This window comes from Elgaria multicarinata, chromosome 2 (assembly GCF_023053635.1).
Source record: "Elgaria multicarinata webbii isolate HBS135686 ecotype San Diego chromosome 2, rElgMul1.1.pri, whole genome shotgun sequence".
Lineage (NCBI taxonomy): Eukaryota > Metazoa > Chordata > Lepidosauria > Squamata > Anguidae > Elgaria > Elgaria multicarinata.
In genome coordinates, this window is record NC_086172.1 from 122,574,205 (window position 1) to 122,589,537 (window position 15,333).

The following is a 15,333-nucleotide window of genomic DNA, read 5'->3' on the forward strand; positions in this document are numbered from 1 at the left end:
GAAAGTGCTAGGGAAAAAACATGATAAAGAGAGCCATTCCAAATTTCATTCATGCTTATAGACATCCACAAGGAGGGGCAATTGAAAGCAAAACAAAAACACACATCTATAGTCCTTGTCTAGAACCCAAAGTAGGAGGCAAAATGAAGCTGCTATTCACTTTATGAGAAACTAGCTGGCTCCCATCTTTAGTGGTTTTAGCCAATGCATGATAAAACAGCAGCAGCCAGTATTGCAGCCTTTTCCAACCTCCTGTCCTCCAGATGTTTCAGACATACCTCCCAGCATTCCTAACTATTGGCCATGCTAGCTGGAGCAGATGGGAGTTGAAGTCCTAAAATCTGGAAGACACCAGGTTGGGGAAGGCTGCACTAGAGTGACATGCAAGGAACAGAGAATTGTCTTAGGATGCTGAGATGCATCAGGCTTTTTACTAATAAAACCTTGTCCAGCATCCTGAGATGAGTCTCTTTCCTGGGTTCACCTTGGATGCTCACCCACTTTTGCACCACTGGAGTGACATGGCCAGACCTAGGGCTATATAGGCCACATTGAGTCTGTGGTGCGTGCAGCTGCCATTTTGAATATGCAACCCCTTGCTTGGGGTGTGTGTGTTGTCATGCAAAGCTGGTGGTGGGGTATGTGAATCCTTGCATAACTCATGATCTGTTTTAACCCTTGCATAACCCATGTCCAATGGGGTTTCACAACACAACCCCTGAGCACGGGCTCAATACGCAACTTGGAAGCCACAGGTTTTGCAGTTCATTGTGGGTTAAATAGCCACAGCGTGTCATCCAAACAGCCAATAACTCATTGCATATCTATCACTGCAGGTAGGTTCCTTAAAATCTAGAGGAACTGTTTTCCTCTAGATTTTAATGTTTTCCACGTAATATATCGCCACGTAATATCTCGAAGGTAGGCCTTCTTGGTGGCAGCACCCATCCTCCCCCTATGCAGTTTGGGAGGCAAAAAATGTGGTACATTTCAAATGCCTCCTCAAAATGCACTTGTTCACCTAGGCTTTCTCTGGCTTGTAAATGCAATTAATTATATGCTGCTCCATCTTATTGTTCCTTGAATTGTTTTGTATTATTATTGAAGCTGAAATTGTTTTTAATAGTGTATTTAAATGTGATTTTTAATATTTATATGTGAACCGCTTAGAGATTTTATATTAACAGGAATGAAATTATTAATAAATAATGCACAACTATTCCTCATACATTGCATTTGTGAACTGCCCAGAGAGCTTTGGCTATTGGGCGGTATAAAAATGTAATAAATAAATAAATATTTTTTTTTGCATCAGTCTCATCAAGTTGTGATAGCCAAAAGCCAGTTAAACCTACTGAAAACAGTGTTCCTTGCATTGAATGGATTCCCCCATCCCAGTGTATTATAACAGACACAATTAGAAAACACACCTATCTTATCATAGGTAAATCTTAATTACTCAAGAAGTCTCATCACATGCTACAACACTACTTGTTTATCAGTCTTTCATTGCAATAACTCAGGGAAAGGAAATTCTCAATTCTGTTTCCGAGGTGCAATTCAATCTTAAGCACATAAGTTCCACTGAGTTCAGTGGGAGTTAAGTATGTTTAGAATCACAGTCTTAATGAAATGTGTTTTTTGGAGAATCATAAAAGCACAGCTCAGAATTTAGTCTGGCATGCTAGGTAGAGACCACTGTTCAAGTTCTTATCGTGATGAAACTCTTATGTTCACTTAGGTAATAACATGTTGGGGGTAGTCCTTAGATTTTAAAATATGCTTTCAGGAAGATTCTCCACTCCCACCCCAAGTTATGATCTCCTGTAAGGCAGTACAAAAGGGTACTGCAAAAGCTATGGTGGTGTGTAGAAACAATAGTTTTTCCTTTTCCACAACTAACTCATTACCAAACCAAGAAGAGCTGGGTTCGGGTGGCAGCAAAAAAGCACGATTGTTGCAAAGTCTGTTTTAATTTTGCCTCTGCAGAACATAAGAAACACACTAACACCCTTTCAACCATACTCTTGACATATACTCTCCTGCACCAGTTTTTAGGGTGGCTTGCAGAACCTTTCTTATTCTCCTCAAATAGCTCTCCCATAAAAATAATAATGCTGTTTTATATCTATTCACATTAACTTCTGCTAACCATAGCATTCACTACTGGGTTCCATCTGCTTTTCTTTTTGTTGAATTGTGTTGACATTGTGATTTAATCTTCCTCATGACGTATAAAGGGTGCCTAATATACATCTGTGCTTTGGAAAATTAATAAAATTTCTATAATATAAAATAGGGTCCTTTCAGCTCAACTAGCGTATCAGATTCAGGTCCCCTTCAGACTTGTGATGTCTCCACTGACCTTCAGCAATGTGTTTCTCTGTTTTGTCCTCTTTTGGTGTACAGCTGTATACTTGGGACTCTTCCCTGAATATTCGATTCCCTTAGCCTGAGATCCACTCCATCTAATCTGGCCCCACAGAACATTCAGTTGATGCATGAACTGCAAAGGGGTGGGATGAGGTGTGGTGCAGTGGGGGAGTCCTGGGGAACGATATCTTGTGTTTTTATTCCTTTGCCATAATATTGTGATGTTACACAAGCAGAAGCAGCCAACTGTTTGTAATTGTGGTGTTGTCAGCAGTATATTTATACTTTCTGTAAACTATTTATACTGGAATCAATAAAGTCATATCAGCCTATAGATCGATGTCTTCAGATTAACTTGACAAGGTTGTGTGCCGGGGAAGCAACTTACAGCAATATAAAGAAAAGGGTTGCTGCCTCTCCATAGCTACAAGGAAACAGTGCTGTGTCAGTCCACGAAAACAGCATCTTGTTGTCATGATCATTTTGTTTCTCATGAGAAATGAATAAAAACAAGGTGTGGGCTGCGAGTGGCGGAACTGGCCCAGATGGAAGCTACCCAGAAGTAGCAGAGCATGAGAATGAGAGGACTGGGATCATGGGAGGCCACACTGAGCAACTCCCTTGAAGGAGCAGAGGTGACATATCGGTTGTGGTTATCTGCCTTTGTGGAAGGAGATGCCAGAGAACTCCTGGTAGGCATCCACAATTCAGATGTGTGGAACATCGTAGTAGAGATCTAGGCCCACATGTTGCATCCATTCTGCAGGAGATATTCTGCCTATACACAGCAGATTCCCCCTCTCCGTATCGTGTACCGGAAATGCTCCAGTGGTCTGCTTTTTGGAGCCTGTCAACTGAACTGTCTTAAATCATGGATTCAGCAGATCACACAAATCCAGGTTTAACTGATGAGCGCCGGCAATTGGGGCAACCTTGTGTATGGAGGCACCTGCAGTGGAAAAGACAGTACAGCACATCTTAAGCAGCAATCCAAGAAAGACTCATATTTAAATTGCTATTCCTTATGGAGGGAGAAGGTGTGATAAACACTTCTGCTGTGACTGCCTTTCTGTACTCACAGGTGAGTAATTATTAAGAAGATTTATATCCTGGGTTTCTGTTTGTAACTAGAAACAAGGCAGAGAACAGCACCATTAAAAAAAAAACATGGCTGGCTGGGGAATGTTGGGAGCAGTAGGACTTTTTTTTCTGTTAAGCATGCATAGGATTGCACCCTAAATTAGTTAAATTTAGTTCCAATTGATTTCAGTGAAACTTGAGTTGTGAATAAGTTGCCTCACTGATTTCAATGGGACCTAAGTTAGGAACATAGGAAGCTGCCTTATAATGAGTCAGACCCTTGCTCCATCCAGCCCAGTATTGTCAACACTGACTGGCAGCAATGGCTCTCCAGCAATTCAGACAGGAGTTTTTCCAGCCCTACTTGGATATGCTGAGGATTGAACCTGGAACCTTCTGCACACAAAGCATTTGTTCTGCCCCGAGCTATGGATCTAAACCAGTCTCTTACATGCAATTTCCTTACCACATCCAAAAATAAGCAGATTGATGGAGGTGCCAGCTATCAGTGGGATTTCCTAAAAGAGGATTAATGTTTACTCATTTTTCAATAATGTGATGACCCTGCATATTAAACACTCAAAATAAAAATCCCGAGAGATCATTTTGCTGCAAGACATACTTGAGGTTGTATATAGAATGAAAAGCCATGATCAGTTCTATCCTTGATCCATTTTGCTATTTCTATTTTCCAAATCTGTTATAAGGGTTGCTTTCCCCTGTATTGAAGAAAACTGAGCAATTTTGCTACAGTTTGTGTTTTATGAATTCACAGTCATGGCTAGGCTACCAACCTGTTCAAAGAAGTTTTTTTCATTTCAGAATATTTGCTCTGCTATTTACTACACGCTAAAGTTAGCCTTGCCAGACAGCGACTGCCAAGATCACTCATCCATGAGTTCATTTGATATTTTACTTTTGATTCTGGCATCAGGGGGGCCTTTGTTTACAATCAGACTTCCAAGCTTCTCTTTTAACTTCCCTAATTTTATCCCATGTTGCTGCAAAACATGGTGATGTTCTGGCTGCTTGCCCATCCCGGCTCCCATCACTCTCCACCATGCAGTAGAATATTCTTGTTCTAAATCAGTATCTGATGTTAGTAATGGACTGGATTGCACTGTTTGCACATAACGGCAGCCAGTTGTTGGCTAATTAATGAGGATGCCGGGTTGAGATAGCAGGAACTACTTGACTCTAAGGTTCTCCTAGCAAGCTGAAGAGAAACAGTGGGCAGCTAGCTGGCTGGCGTGATTTTCCATAAAAAGCAAACATGTATCACTGAAATGAAATAGGATGAAATAGGACCCAAAAAACCACACCTGTCTGAGGGGCGGGGACTGGGCTGCAATGTGAGTAAAGCTACAAACTTGGAATTCCTGGCTTTGTGCTTGCAACTGTAAGGACGGGAGCGAGACATGAAGCGGACCAAAACAGCTCCTCCACCCCACCCCCCTCTTCCTCCCCCAACTGCTGTTCCCTGCTGTTGTTAGGCTCTTGGGTTCTACCCCATGGAAGGGAAATGTTTTAGGGGTTATTTATCAAATGAAGGGGTCAGATTTTTTTAATCTCCTGGAAATCTGCATATTCTGAGCTTTCAAACAATGCAGGAAACAAAAACGCCAGTGCTTGGTAAACATCTGGACCAGGCATTTCCACAATGGTGCTATACTATTAAGGGTTAATTTTTATTTGAAGTTTTACTTAAATAATATTTCTTAAAGAAAAACCTGTGCATGTGTATGTGTGTTTGCACTGATGTCTGATACACTGCTGAATGAGTGGCATGTTTGTTGTGACACTGAGCTCACCAATGCACTGACTGAAAGGATGGGAAAAGCAACCGAGAAAGAAGGAACCACATAAATACGAATTCTAATCACATCACTTAGAACAAGGCTGAATAACTTGAAACATCAAGCTCAATGCAGTCCACCAGGCAAACAGTTCTTGAAATTCCAGGCAGGCGGCAAAAACAGGGTCACTGACACTCTGTCAGTCATGCCTGGCAGGCTGTGTTTGGTTTGATGGCTCAGAGGTTTTGCCAACCTGACTGACAAGCATGTCCCATTGATTCAAAAAGACATGAGTGTGCTGATGATAAATTGTACTTCTAAGTAAGCAAGGGTCACAGGAAGACCAAAACAAGTAGAGTACCCATCACAACTGCATGACAAAGATCTTGGGGAAATGAAATATTATTTGGAAGGGCCTACAGAGTGGATCTAGAAGGAATTTGAGGATCATGGCTGCTAGACAAAAAGCAGAAGTTTCCTGGAGCAATTTCCATAGAAAGGCAGAGAATTTTTTTTTAAATCATTCATGAAGGTCACTAAAGAATCTCCTGCATGTTTCATCTATTCTTGATTCATTTTTCTATCCTGGGATTGATTTTCCCTCTCTTGCACTTCCAGATCTTGGCTTTATCCTGTTTTCGATCTTCACCCAGACCCATCTTTTTAGCTCCTTACTTTAAGTGGAAGACATGCGAACAGGGCAATGCCTGGAGCTGGTGGTTTTTGTCTCCAATGGATTCGCCGCACATGCCGCAGTACAGCTCCATTTCTTCAACACATTCGTGAAATTTCACCACATGGTTGCGAAGCTCCCGCTGCTGCCCCTTTGTGCGATAGATCGCTTCGCACAAGCAGTGAATCTTCAGCAGACCAAGCTGGATGGAAAGGGAAGATGGAGGCAAAAAATGTCACAGGAAAATAATTACAGATGACTAGGCTGGCTCTCCCTAGACCCAGCTCTTACCTATGCTCTCCAGAGATCCCACGGAAAACAGCAGCAGAAGCATCTGAAGACCTGGAGAGCGGACATGTTCCATCACTGCCCTCCAAGAGCTTTCATAAGCCACCACTACATTTTAAAAGAATCTTATGTATTAATTTTCACTATCCAAATGTCTTGGAGGCCTGTTGTCGAGTGGAAAGAGGATACAAGCATTTTTAATAAATAGAGATGATGCTCCATAATTGGCACAGTATGGATGATGAGAGGTCCAGGGCCGGCCCTGTCTCAGGGGGTGGATTTCATGTGCCCTGGGCTGTCGCTGTGAGAACTGCATGTCCCGCCTGATGCTCCAGAAAGACGTGCCGGCCACCCCTCTGAGTGGCTGCCACTGCTCTCTGGAGCCCAACTACCTCACTTTGCGGACCCCTCAGGGAACAGCATCGGGTGTGTAGATTTTCTGGGAAATCCTAATGGCTGGTCAGAAGAGAGAGTGACCACTGTGGCTCTCCAGAGAGCCAGGTCCAAGTGCCTTGCTCTGAGGGATCTTTCCTCAGAGCGAGGCATTGATAGGGAGGTGGCCTTGGAGATCGCCAATGATGCTGCAGCACAGGCAGTCTCCAGGGCCACCTCTCCGCCAGGGCCTTGCTCTGAGGAATGATCCCTCACAGCAAGGCATTGAAGGAGAGGCCTGGGGGTAGGTGGGGGAAGGGAGAGGTTGGTAGCTGCCACCACCACCATCACTGTTGTTGGGAAGGAAGGGGCAGGGAGAGCCATTGTCATCATCCCAGGGGGAGAAGGCAGCGGTATGAACTCCCACCTGGTGCCAGCCCTAGAGAGGACTTACCTTGTGGCCTAGTCCCTCTGCCAGCTCATGAGCCTTCTCAATGCTTTCTAGTGCCTGTGGAAAATGAAGCACATTCCATTGACTAGCATTGCATATTACTGAGATAGATAGATAATGCCTAGTGCTTTACAGCTTGCATGTCAAGACATTCATCAGGTGAAACGGCTATTGTTTTAGCCTGAAATTCTTATCCTTCTACAGATTTTTGTTGTGTTCACGGTGGATAGAATGGCCATGCACAAAGACAATATTTACTGCTTTTTGTTTGGATTACGTACTTGACATTGTGCTTTGGCTTGTATCTGAAGTGCAGCTGTGCCTTGGCTCAGTTTTTAAAATCAACAAATGCTATACTTTTTTATTTGGGGGCTGAAATGGATATTTTCAGGCTCTTCTGAGAGGATAAAGCCTGTCAAATTAAAAGAAATAGGCCCAGAGTATTTTGTGCTAGGTTAAAACCAGTGGGATTCTTTCCCCCCTTTTTTTAAAAGGCAAAATGTCCTTTCCTATTGTTTCATAGGCAATTTGAATGAACATGGTGTACAAGGGTTAGGGAGTTATGAATTGAACCATACCGTGGCTTATTTTTCTTGAATGAGAACCCATGGTTTGCTGTTGGGTGGTTCAGGGTGGTTATCAAGCCACCCTGCATGGTTAACAAGCCACCCCGTGGAAAACACACTGTATTCAGACAACACGATAACCCACGTTCGACAACAACCCACACTCAACCACTGAGTGTGGGTTAGCATGTTATGTGAATTCAAATGTCTCACTTTACTCTTCTGTAAAATGAACACAGAACTATAGAAATAAAGCAGCAGTATGATTTGCATAAAATGGCATATGTTCAAGATCACTTGAAGAGGAAATGAAAAGACTTTTCTTCCACCAACTGCTCCCCTTCCATTACGCTGGTGTCTCAGGGTACTTTCTGTTTCATGCATCCTGCACAATTAAAATCAGATAATTGGGACAGGAACATCAGGCTGGTACAGGCTAGCTGTACATTATTAAAAGGTTTAATGTCGTACCCACAACAGCCACATCATTACAATTTGGTGGTGGTGGGGGGCAGCTTCTCAGTTCAGCCTATCACTGACCTTGTCCAGTTCCTTCTGAATTAACCAGCACTTGGCCACACCCAGCAGCACCTGAATCTGTCCCAGCCGGTTTCCAATCTCTGTCATGATGCTCATTGAGGAATCGTAGCGGGGGAAAGCTGTCTGCGGTATAAGAGAGGCTGTCAAATGATGTACCAGCCGTAGAGCCCTACTGTCAGGCTGCCCCTCACCCTCACATCCTGCTTTGTAGGATGAGGTCATGATTCCTACCTGTACATCTGCACGGCTGCGGTGAATATCAGCAAAGCAGAGCAGGCATTGTGCCTGCAAAGGGCGATCTCCATGCTGAAGAGCAATCTTCATAGACTCCTAGCAAAGAATGACTGAAGTCAGAATTCAAACCTTTACCACTTGCTCTTCAGCAAGGGCAGAGAACGTGATGCCCAATGGCCCCTCTGCACCCTCAGCCCAGAGCCCTCTAAAATGCCCTGCTCTGCCCACTTTTTATTTTTATCCCTCTTAAAAGAGGTTTCTTACGGTCAGCTGGGATTGCTTCGAAGGATAGTGAGGGCCTGTAGCTGCTCCCATCTTCTTTTCCCATGAATGCCTCTGGGCCAGGCGTGGGGCTTAAAGACTGTCTTAGGAAATGAAGTCGGCTGCTTTCATCTCCAGTGCACCCATTTTGTGGTGCTGCCCAGGACCATTTCTCAAATTGCCAAATGTACCCACAGGCCCCCAAAAGTTGCCTACCTCTATCTGGCACATCCACTTGAAAGAAATCTGGATTGTCCGTGCTCCTGGCCTGCACTGAAGAGAGCATCCTGTGCCTCTGAATGACCTCCACAGATTTGCTGGGAGTCAGCAGCTGCAGGAGTTTAAGAGATCCAGGATGGATGTTGCCATCTCTTCTCAGCAGCCTCTCTCCACACAGGAGGCCGCCTTCTACCAGATCAGACTATTTGCCCATTTATCCCAATATGATCTAATCTGACTGGCAGTGGCTCTCCAGGGTCGCAGGCAGAGACAGTTCTCTCTAAACACCTGCGATCTGATCCTTTTCACTGGAAAATGCCAGGGACTGAACCTGGAACCTTCTGCATGCAAAGCAAGTCCTCTATCACTGAGCAACAGCCTCTCCCTTGCTCCTATGCAGAGACGTAATGACTGGGTTCACACAACAAGCTAACCCACACTCAGTGGTTTAATGTGGGTTGTTGTTGAACAATGGGTTATTATGTTGCCAAAAAGTTGTGCGTTTTCTGCAGGGTGGCTTGTTAACCATGCACTGTGGCTTATGATAGGTTGTTCCTGTATACCCAGGAACAAGCCGTGGGTTCTCAAGGTAGCTTGAGAACCCATGGGTTGTTCCTGGGTTTTCAGGGTGGTTAGAGTGTTGAGTGAACCCTTCAGCACCTCACCACCACCTTGTACCTCGCAGCACTCCATAGCATCCGCCAAGCGTCCCAGGTTGCGATAGGCCACGGCCATATAGAACTGGCTCATTGCACGGTACTTCAGACTCCAACCCTTTCCATAATCGTTCACCAGCTCAGCTGCCTTGCATGGGAAGAACAGAGCTTTCTCGTAGTCCTTCAGAAGATGGGACAGGAAGACAGTGAGGCTACTTGCTGAGCAGGGAAAAAAAGACTATCAAGGTAAGCATGATACCTGGTTCTGCAAGCAGAATGAAACTTGGGCTCTTTTAGTGGAAGCCCTTAAATCGGCCCAGGTGATAAGGGGCTGTGAACATCACAGCAAGGAGAAGACCAAACTGGCCCATCCATCAGCCAGATGAGCAGCTGCAGGGAACATGCAACATCTTCCCTTGCCAGAAAAAAAGGCTCAGCGCCAAACGACCATTGCCCTGGGACTGCATCCTCTGACCTCCTCCATTGGCCGAAGGACCAAGGGCCAGTGGGAGGCTAAACCCCGTGTTTCCCAGGTAGAATAAAACAGCTAGAAGACCAGCCTGGCCCCATGCATTGGCTGGAGAAACAGCAGCTATAGGCAGCTTGCTTCACTTCTTCATGCCAGAAAGAACACCTATAAGAAATTTGTAACCAGGAACTAGTGACTGCCCTTCCTTTCCTCCCTCCCCTTCTTCTTCCCAATCCCCTTTCCTTCCGTGTTTAATCTTCTAGACTGTAAGCCTGAAGGCAGAGCCTGTCTCATTATTAATCTTTGTAAGCTACTGTGGGAGCCTTTTAAAATTAATTTTTATTTTTTAGGGGTTTTTTTTTTGGCTGAAGAGTTGGGTAAAAATACTTAAATACATAAATACACTTTTATCACTTTTGAACAGCTGTTCAGCTCCCACCATTTCCTCCATAAACTAGAAGATAAAACTATTGGTAAAAATGGGTGAAATCTCTAGGTCTATCCCCCACTGTACATCATCGTTCTTCAAAAGATTTCCACCACACTTTGCACTGAATGGCTTTTAACTTCAATGGACACCAATCTGGAAAAAGAATTTAAATGTTCCCTAGACAAGCACCCAAACTTAAGTGAAAATCCATTTTTAAAGTCCAAATTTACAGCTGGGCAGGGGGTGCTAATGCCTCCAAATAGGGATGTTCTTGATTTCCCCAGAAATCGGGATAATTTTTTTCAGTAATTCAAAGCATCTCTCCGAAACAGGGAAGCATGGGTACTCGACTTGGGATTCATTCATGCAATTGAGGTATTATTCAATTATACGTATTGGAAAACCCTGCAAGCCATCCTCAACATGGTGCCCTCCAGCTGCATTGGACTACAACTCTCTTAATTTTCCAGCCCACATAGCTGGATTACGGGAGCTGTAGCCCGACACAGTTGGAAGACACCAGATTGTAAAAGCTGATCTTGCATCATTGATACTGCCCTCATTCGTTCAGAAAAGTCTGTGTGACAATTGATTACTGACAATATTCACACTGTATGTCCAAGCGATTGTTTTATAACTGTAGTTATAATACAGGGGGAATGGTTAGTCAAATAAATTTCTCGAAATATCAAAATGTTTTTTCCCCCCCTTCTTTAATTTGTCAATGACAAATATAACTGACATGTATTGTGATTCCTCAATGCCTTTCCAGGCATTGAGAAAACTGTCCCCAATGTCCGCTGTCTGAAGATAAAAACACATTAACAAAAAACGTTTAGCGTGCAGTCCTTTTCAACACTTGACACACGCAAATTTTGGTTCTTCTCATTGCAGGCAGCTAATGGAAGTCTCAGATTTATTTTCCTACAGAGAGATGTCCACGTCCAAAATTGGTAATATATTGAACCATGTCAAAGGTTAAACCAGAGGTCCTTTCTTGCAGGAATGCTATTTCAGCAGTCCTAACCCTGCTAAATAGACATTGGTGCCCAATTTCTGTTGGCCCCATTTATTGGCAAGGATTGTTGGGATCTGTTCAGCCTGTGTGATTGGCTTCTCACTCACTGTAAGGAAAAAATGGAATCTGCCTTTCCATGAGACACTTTCCTCCCCTCAGAGTGCACACCAAGAGGCCAAGCCATTGTCTGGACAGGACCTCAGATATCCAGGGGTCTCCAATTCTTCTCCCTCCCCATAGCTTCTCTCACCTTTAACCAGCAATCTCTTCCCATCCCGTTTTGAGCAGCGCTCACCTTTAGGTGGGTGTAGAAATTTCCTAAGCTGCAACAGACACGACATTCGAGCATCTTGTCATCATTGTTGTGTGCATAGCGCAGGGCTTTCTCAAAACACTCCAGAGCTTTCTGGAAGATACTGAGGCCAAGGTAGGCATTGCCCATGCTGAGGCTGACTTGGCCATTCAGTTGCAGGCTCACTGTGGTGCCTTGCATGTTCAGACAGGTCTTACAATAGGAGATGGTTTTTTGGAATTCACAGAGCTTCTCATTGCTCCGTGCCAGATTCAGGTAGCTCTCTGTAAGGTAGTCAGGGTCCTCCAGCTCCCGGGCTGTGTCAATCTGCACAACTGCAAACTTTTAGCAAGAGAACAGAACATTTAAGAAACATTGAGTCTGTTGCTAGAAAACCCATATGGACAATGCATCACAAAACAGAGGTATCCTAAAACAGAGGTGGGCAGACTTGAGGCTTGCAGAACCCACTTAAACTTGTACTAGAAGCCTGAGGAGCCAGGTGCAAAAGAGTGACTCAGGTGGGCAGACATGTGCTAAGAATTAAAGAAAAGGATGCCCCTGAGCACTCAGACAAAAATTTGTGATCGGTACCAGAACGAAGCTCACATGTTTTGTCATGCAACCCCACCACCCCACTCCTAGTTTTCCCAAGCTTCCTTTTCCAGCAACCTAATTTAAGAGAGGGGGAAAAAACTTTTTAGTTGTTGCTCTCATTAGACAATTGGGAACCAGAAATCTTTGGTAATCTGCAAATCACCCAAAGATCTACCAGCAAATCACAATGTACCTTCTGCCCACCCATCCCTGTCCTACAGTGTGACTCTGGTGAATAAAGCCAAAAGATTGTGTTTTAAGCAGGTATGGGTAAATGAAGACCTTCTTGATTGAGGCAGAGAGCTTTCTCCAGTTACCTAGGGAGGTTGTGGGCTCTCCCACACTAGAGGCCTTCAAGAGGCAGCTGGACAACCATCTGTCAGGTATGCTTTAGGGTAGATTCCTGCATTGAGCAGGGGGTTGAACTCGATTGGCCTTATAGGCCCCTTCCAACTCTACTATTCTATGATTCTAATGTAGGTGGAAGGAACTACCAAAATGGAAAAACCTCTACAGTTTAAGTAATCCCCACTCCATAGCAATGTATTACTGTGCATTCCCATTATTCCATCCAGATGTTTGCAGGTTATGTTCATGTTCCTCCAACCCAAGAGTTGCTTCTGAAGTTTCTGCTTGAGGGGATGTGTGTTGTCAATGTGGTAATGGTGGGTGAGAGAAAGAGAGAAACGAGTTCTCAGGATGCAAAAGATGTGCTTTTTATATTGTATTTTGTATTTGTGTTTTTTAACTTGTTGGTTGTTTTATGATGGTTTTAATTTTTGTGAACCGCCCAGAGAGCTTCGGCTATTGGGCGGTATAAAAATGTAATAAATAAATAAATAAATAAATAAATAAAATTTTATTTCAAAGCCCGACACGTTTTGGCCTGAATTTTTTCAAAGGCCTTCCTCAGGGGGCCGATAGGACACTGTGTCTGCTAATTGTCAAAGGATCTCTTGCTTGTAGTTGGTGCTGTCTTGAATCACCATACTACTCATTGGTCTCTTCCAGGACAATATCACCGTAGATTCCCTACCCATTTCCCTATTGATATTTCCAGGTATTTCTGTTCCTAAGGAAAGAGTTCAGTGACCCTTTTTACTAGGATGACAGCAGTATTAGTGTTGACCAAAATGCCCCCTAAATTATTCATTTTGGATTATTTTTCACTGCATCATATAACTTTAATTAATTTTATTTAATAAATATCGGTGCCCACCCCCATCAAAATACTTTCATAACCAAGTGTAGATCTCTAGCTTGGTCCTCCCAATCTGCAGCATTCTGGCTTGCAGCTGCCCCAAAGTAAATTGGATGGTTACTTTGATGGTGTTTTCCATTTTACCTTTTGATTGCTTAATTTCTATTTGAGTGAGGTTTGAGGTGATAAAAGGCAAATGGCTTAAGCAGCTGGGTGGGTGGGAATGATGGAGGAGAGGATGTCGTTGTACAACAAACATGTGGGAAAGGGTGGATTTTGCGGCACTGAAACTTTTAGCAGGCTAAACACCCAAATACAACTTAATTCTGTAAAATAAACAACTAGATCCTTCTCTCTGCTTTAACTTTTTCTTACTTCTTCACGTAGGAGTTCTTGTCTTGTGTAAAGCAGCTTTGGTGACTATTTCATCAACGGATGCTTATTTCCCTTCTGCACATCTTTATTAATACAATGATTTATGTCAGCTAGGTTGCTGATCCCTTGGATCTCGTGCTAGACACACCTCTCGTCAACTCACATTGCTTGTCACCTGGATCTTTTGCCTAGGGTCACTTCCTTCAGTTTTAAAAAGGTGCAACAATGTCTTTTTCGAACCAATTAAAGTCAGCTCCTAATCTAAATTCCAGGCAAAGAATTACATGCTGTCCTGACTAGAGATGTGGAATGCTTTGAACATTTAGGGAAAGTGCTATATGATTACTAGCAGTACATGCAAATCTGGTGACATATCATTTACAAATCTCTACCTTACTGGCATCACAGTATAAACACTGGTAAATGATAACAGTAATGAAGAATGGAGTACCTGGCTATAGTTACGTCATACAAATGATGATTCACTGAAACCAAGGATAGCCACAGAATAACGTCTCCTGAATCATAATAGATCCCTCTACGCAGAAGTAAAGCACTGCAAAATTGAACAATCTGCAGGGCAACATGCTGTGTCTAGCATCTTAACATTCCTGAGAATCAATCCTTTCGCTGAGCAATCTTAAAATTTTCTGAGGATTAGAAATTGGGAGTGGAAATACAGGGTGGCAATTTACAAACATGGGCCATTGGCACTACTTCACACCAGCAATTTTGCCAAATCCAAACTCACACTATATTTGCAACTGGGCTGTTGGAACTGCTGTCCAAAGCCCCATTAGTCCACTCCTTCCCCACTCTGTAGCGTAGTGGGAGAGAAGAGCATGCAATCAATCAGATGGCTTTACCTTCAGCATATCTTTGTACCTGCCCATCTCCGAGTGAGCAGTGATGAGACATCCCAGAACTCGAAACCTGCCAGCAGCATCTGTGCTCTTTTCCAAAACCCTCAACCAAACTTGAAGGGCCTTTTCTGTCTGGTTGGATTGATAAAGTTGGAGTCCTTTTTCTATCTGCTGCTTTGTCTGGTCCTGACCCATCTCCTTTGTGCTTGAGAGCTTCATATACCAACCTATCAGGACAGCAAGCACGCAGGGAGTGGCTGGATCAAAAAAAAATTGAAACCAAGTCGGAACTAAAAGAGGAGGATGGATTGCATAGTTCGGAATTTCAGGGCCTCGGGAGCCTCAAGACGATCCAGACTGAAGGAATGTCAATAGGAGATGGCAAGTAAGGCCACCAAGGTATTAGGGCAACCATCCTAACCTTCTAGGCTAGCATCTTGTGGACTGCTGTCCTATCAGCATTTTCTAAACAATCCAAATTCATGAACAAAGAATAGAAAGATAAAAAGAAGTACAGCAATTGAAAGAAAGGAAAACCCTAAGTGGCTGGAGTGAAATCCAATTGGAATGGCCCCTCCC

The 15,333-nt window shown here is 43.6% G+C and overlaps 1 protein-coding gene across 1 annotated transcript; it reads right to left on the reverse strand.

Moving 5' to 3' along the window:
- Positions 1-2,668: 2,668 nt before the first annotated feature.
- Positions 2,669-15,333, reverse strand: RAPSN (receptor associated protein of the synapse). Its single transcript, XM_063117540.1, has 8 exons — positions 14,758-15,333; positions 11,722-12,060; positions 9,532-9,690; positions 8,371-8,469; positions 8,140-8,262; positions 7,037-7,090; positions 5,925-6,124; positions 2,669-3,322 (listed from the first exon to the last, which is right to left on the reverse strand). Exons 1-8 carry the CDS (start codon positions 14,971-14,973, stop codon positions 3,259-3,261), a joined length of 1,254 nt encoding a protein of 417 aa, XP_062973610.1. The 5' UTR covers positions 14,974-15,333; the 3' UTR covers positions 2,669-3,258.

Excerpts from the sequence above, each read along its gene's own strand:
- RAPSN (XM_063117540.1), bottom strand. The coding sequence starts at position 14,973 with ATGAAGCTCTCAAGCACAAAGGAGATGGGTCAGGACCAGACAAAGCAG. Across the intron at positions 6,125-7,036 it reads CAGAGGGACTAGGCCACAAG|CTTGGTCTGCTGAAGATTCA; the intron begins GTAAGTCCTCTC and ends CTTTCCATCCAG. Across the intron at positions 3,323-5,924 it reads TCGCATGTCTTCCACTTAAA|GTGCCTCCATACACAAGGTT; the intron begins GTAAGGAGCTAA and ends TTTCCACTGCAG.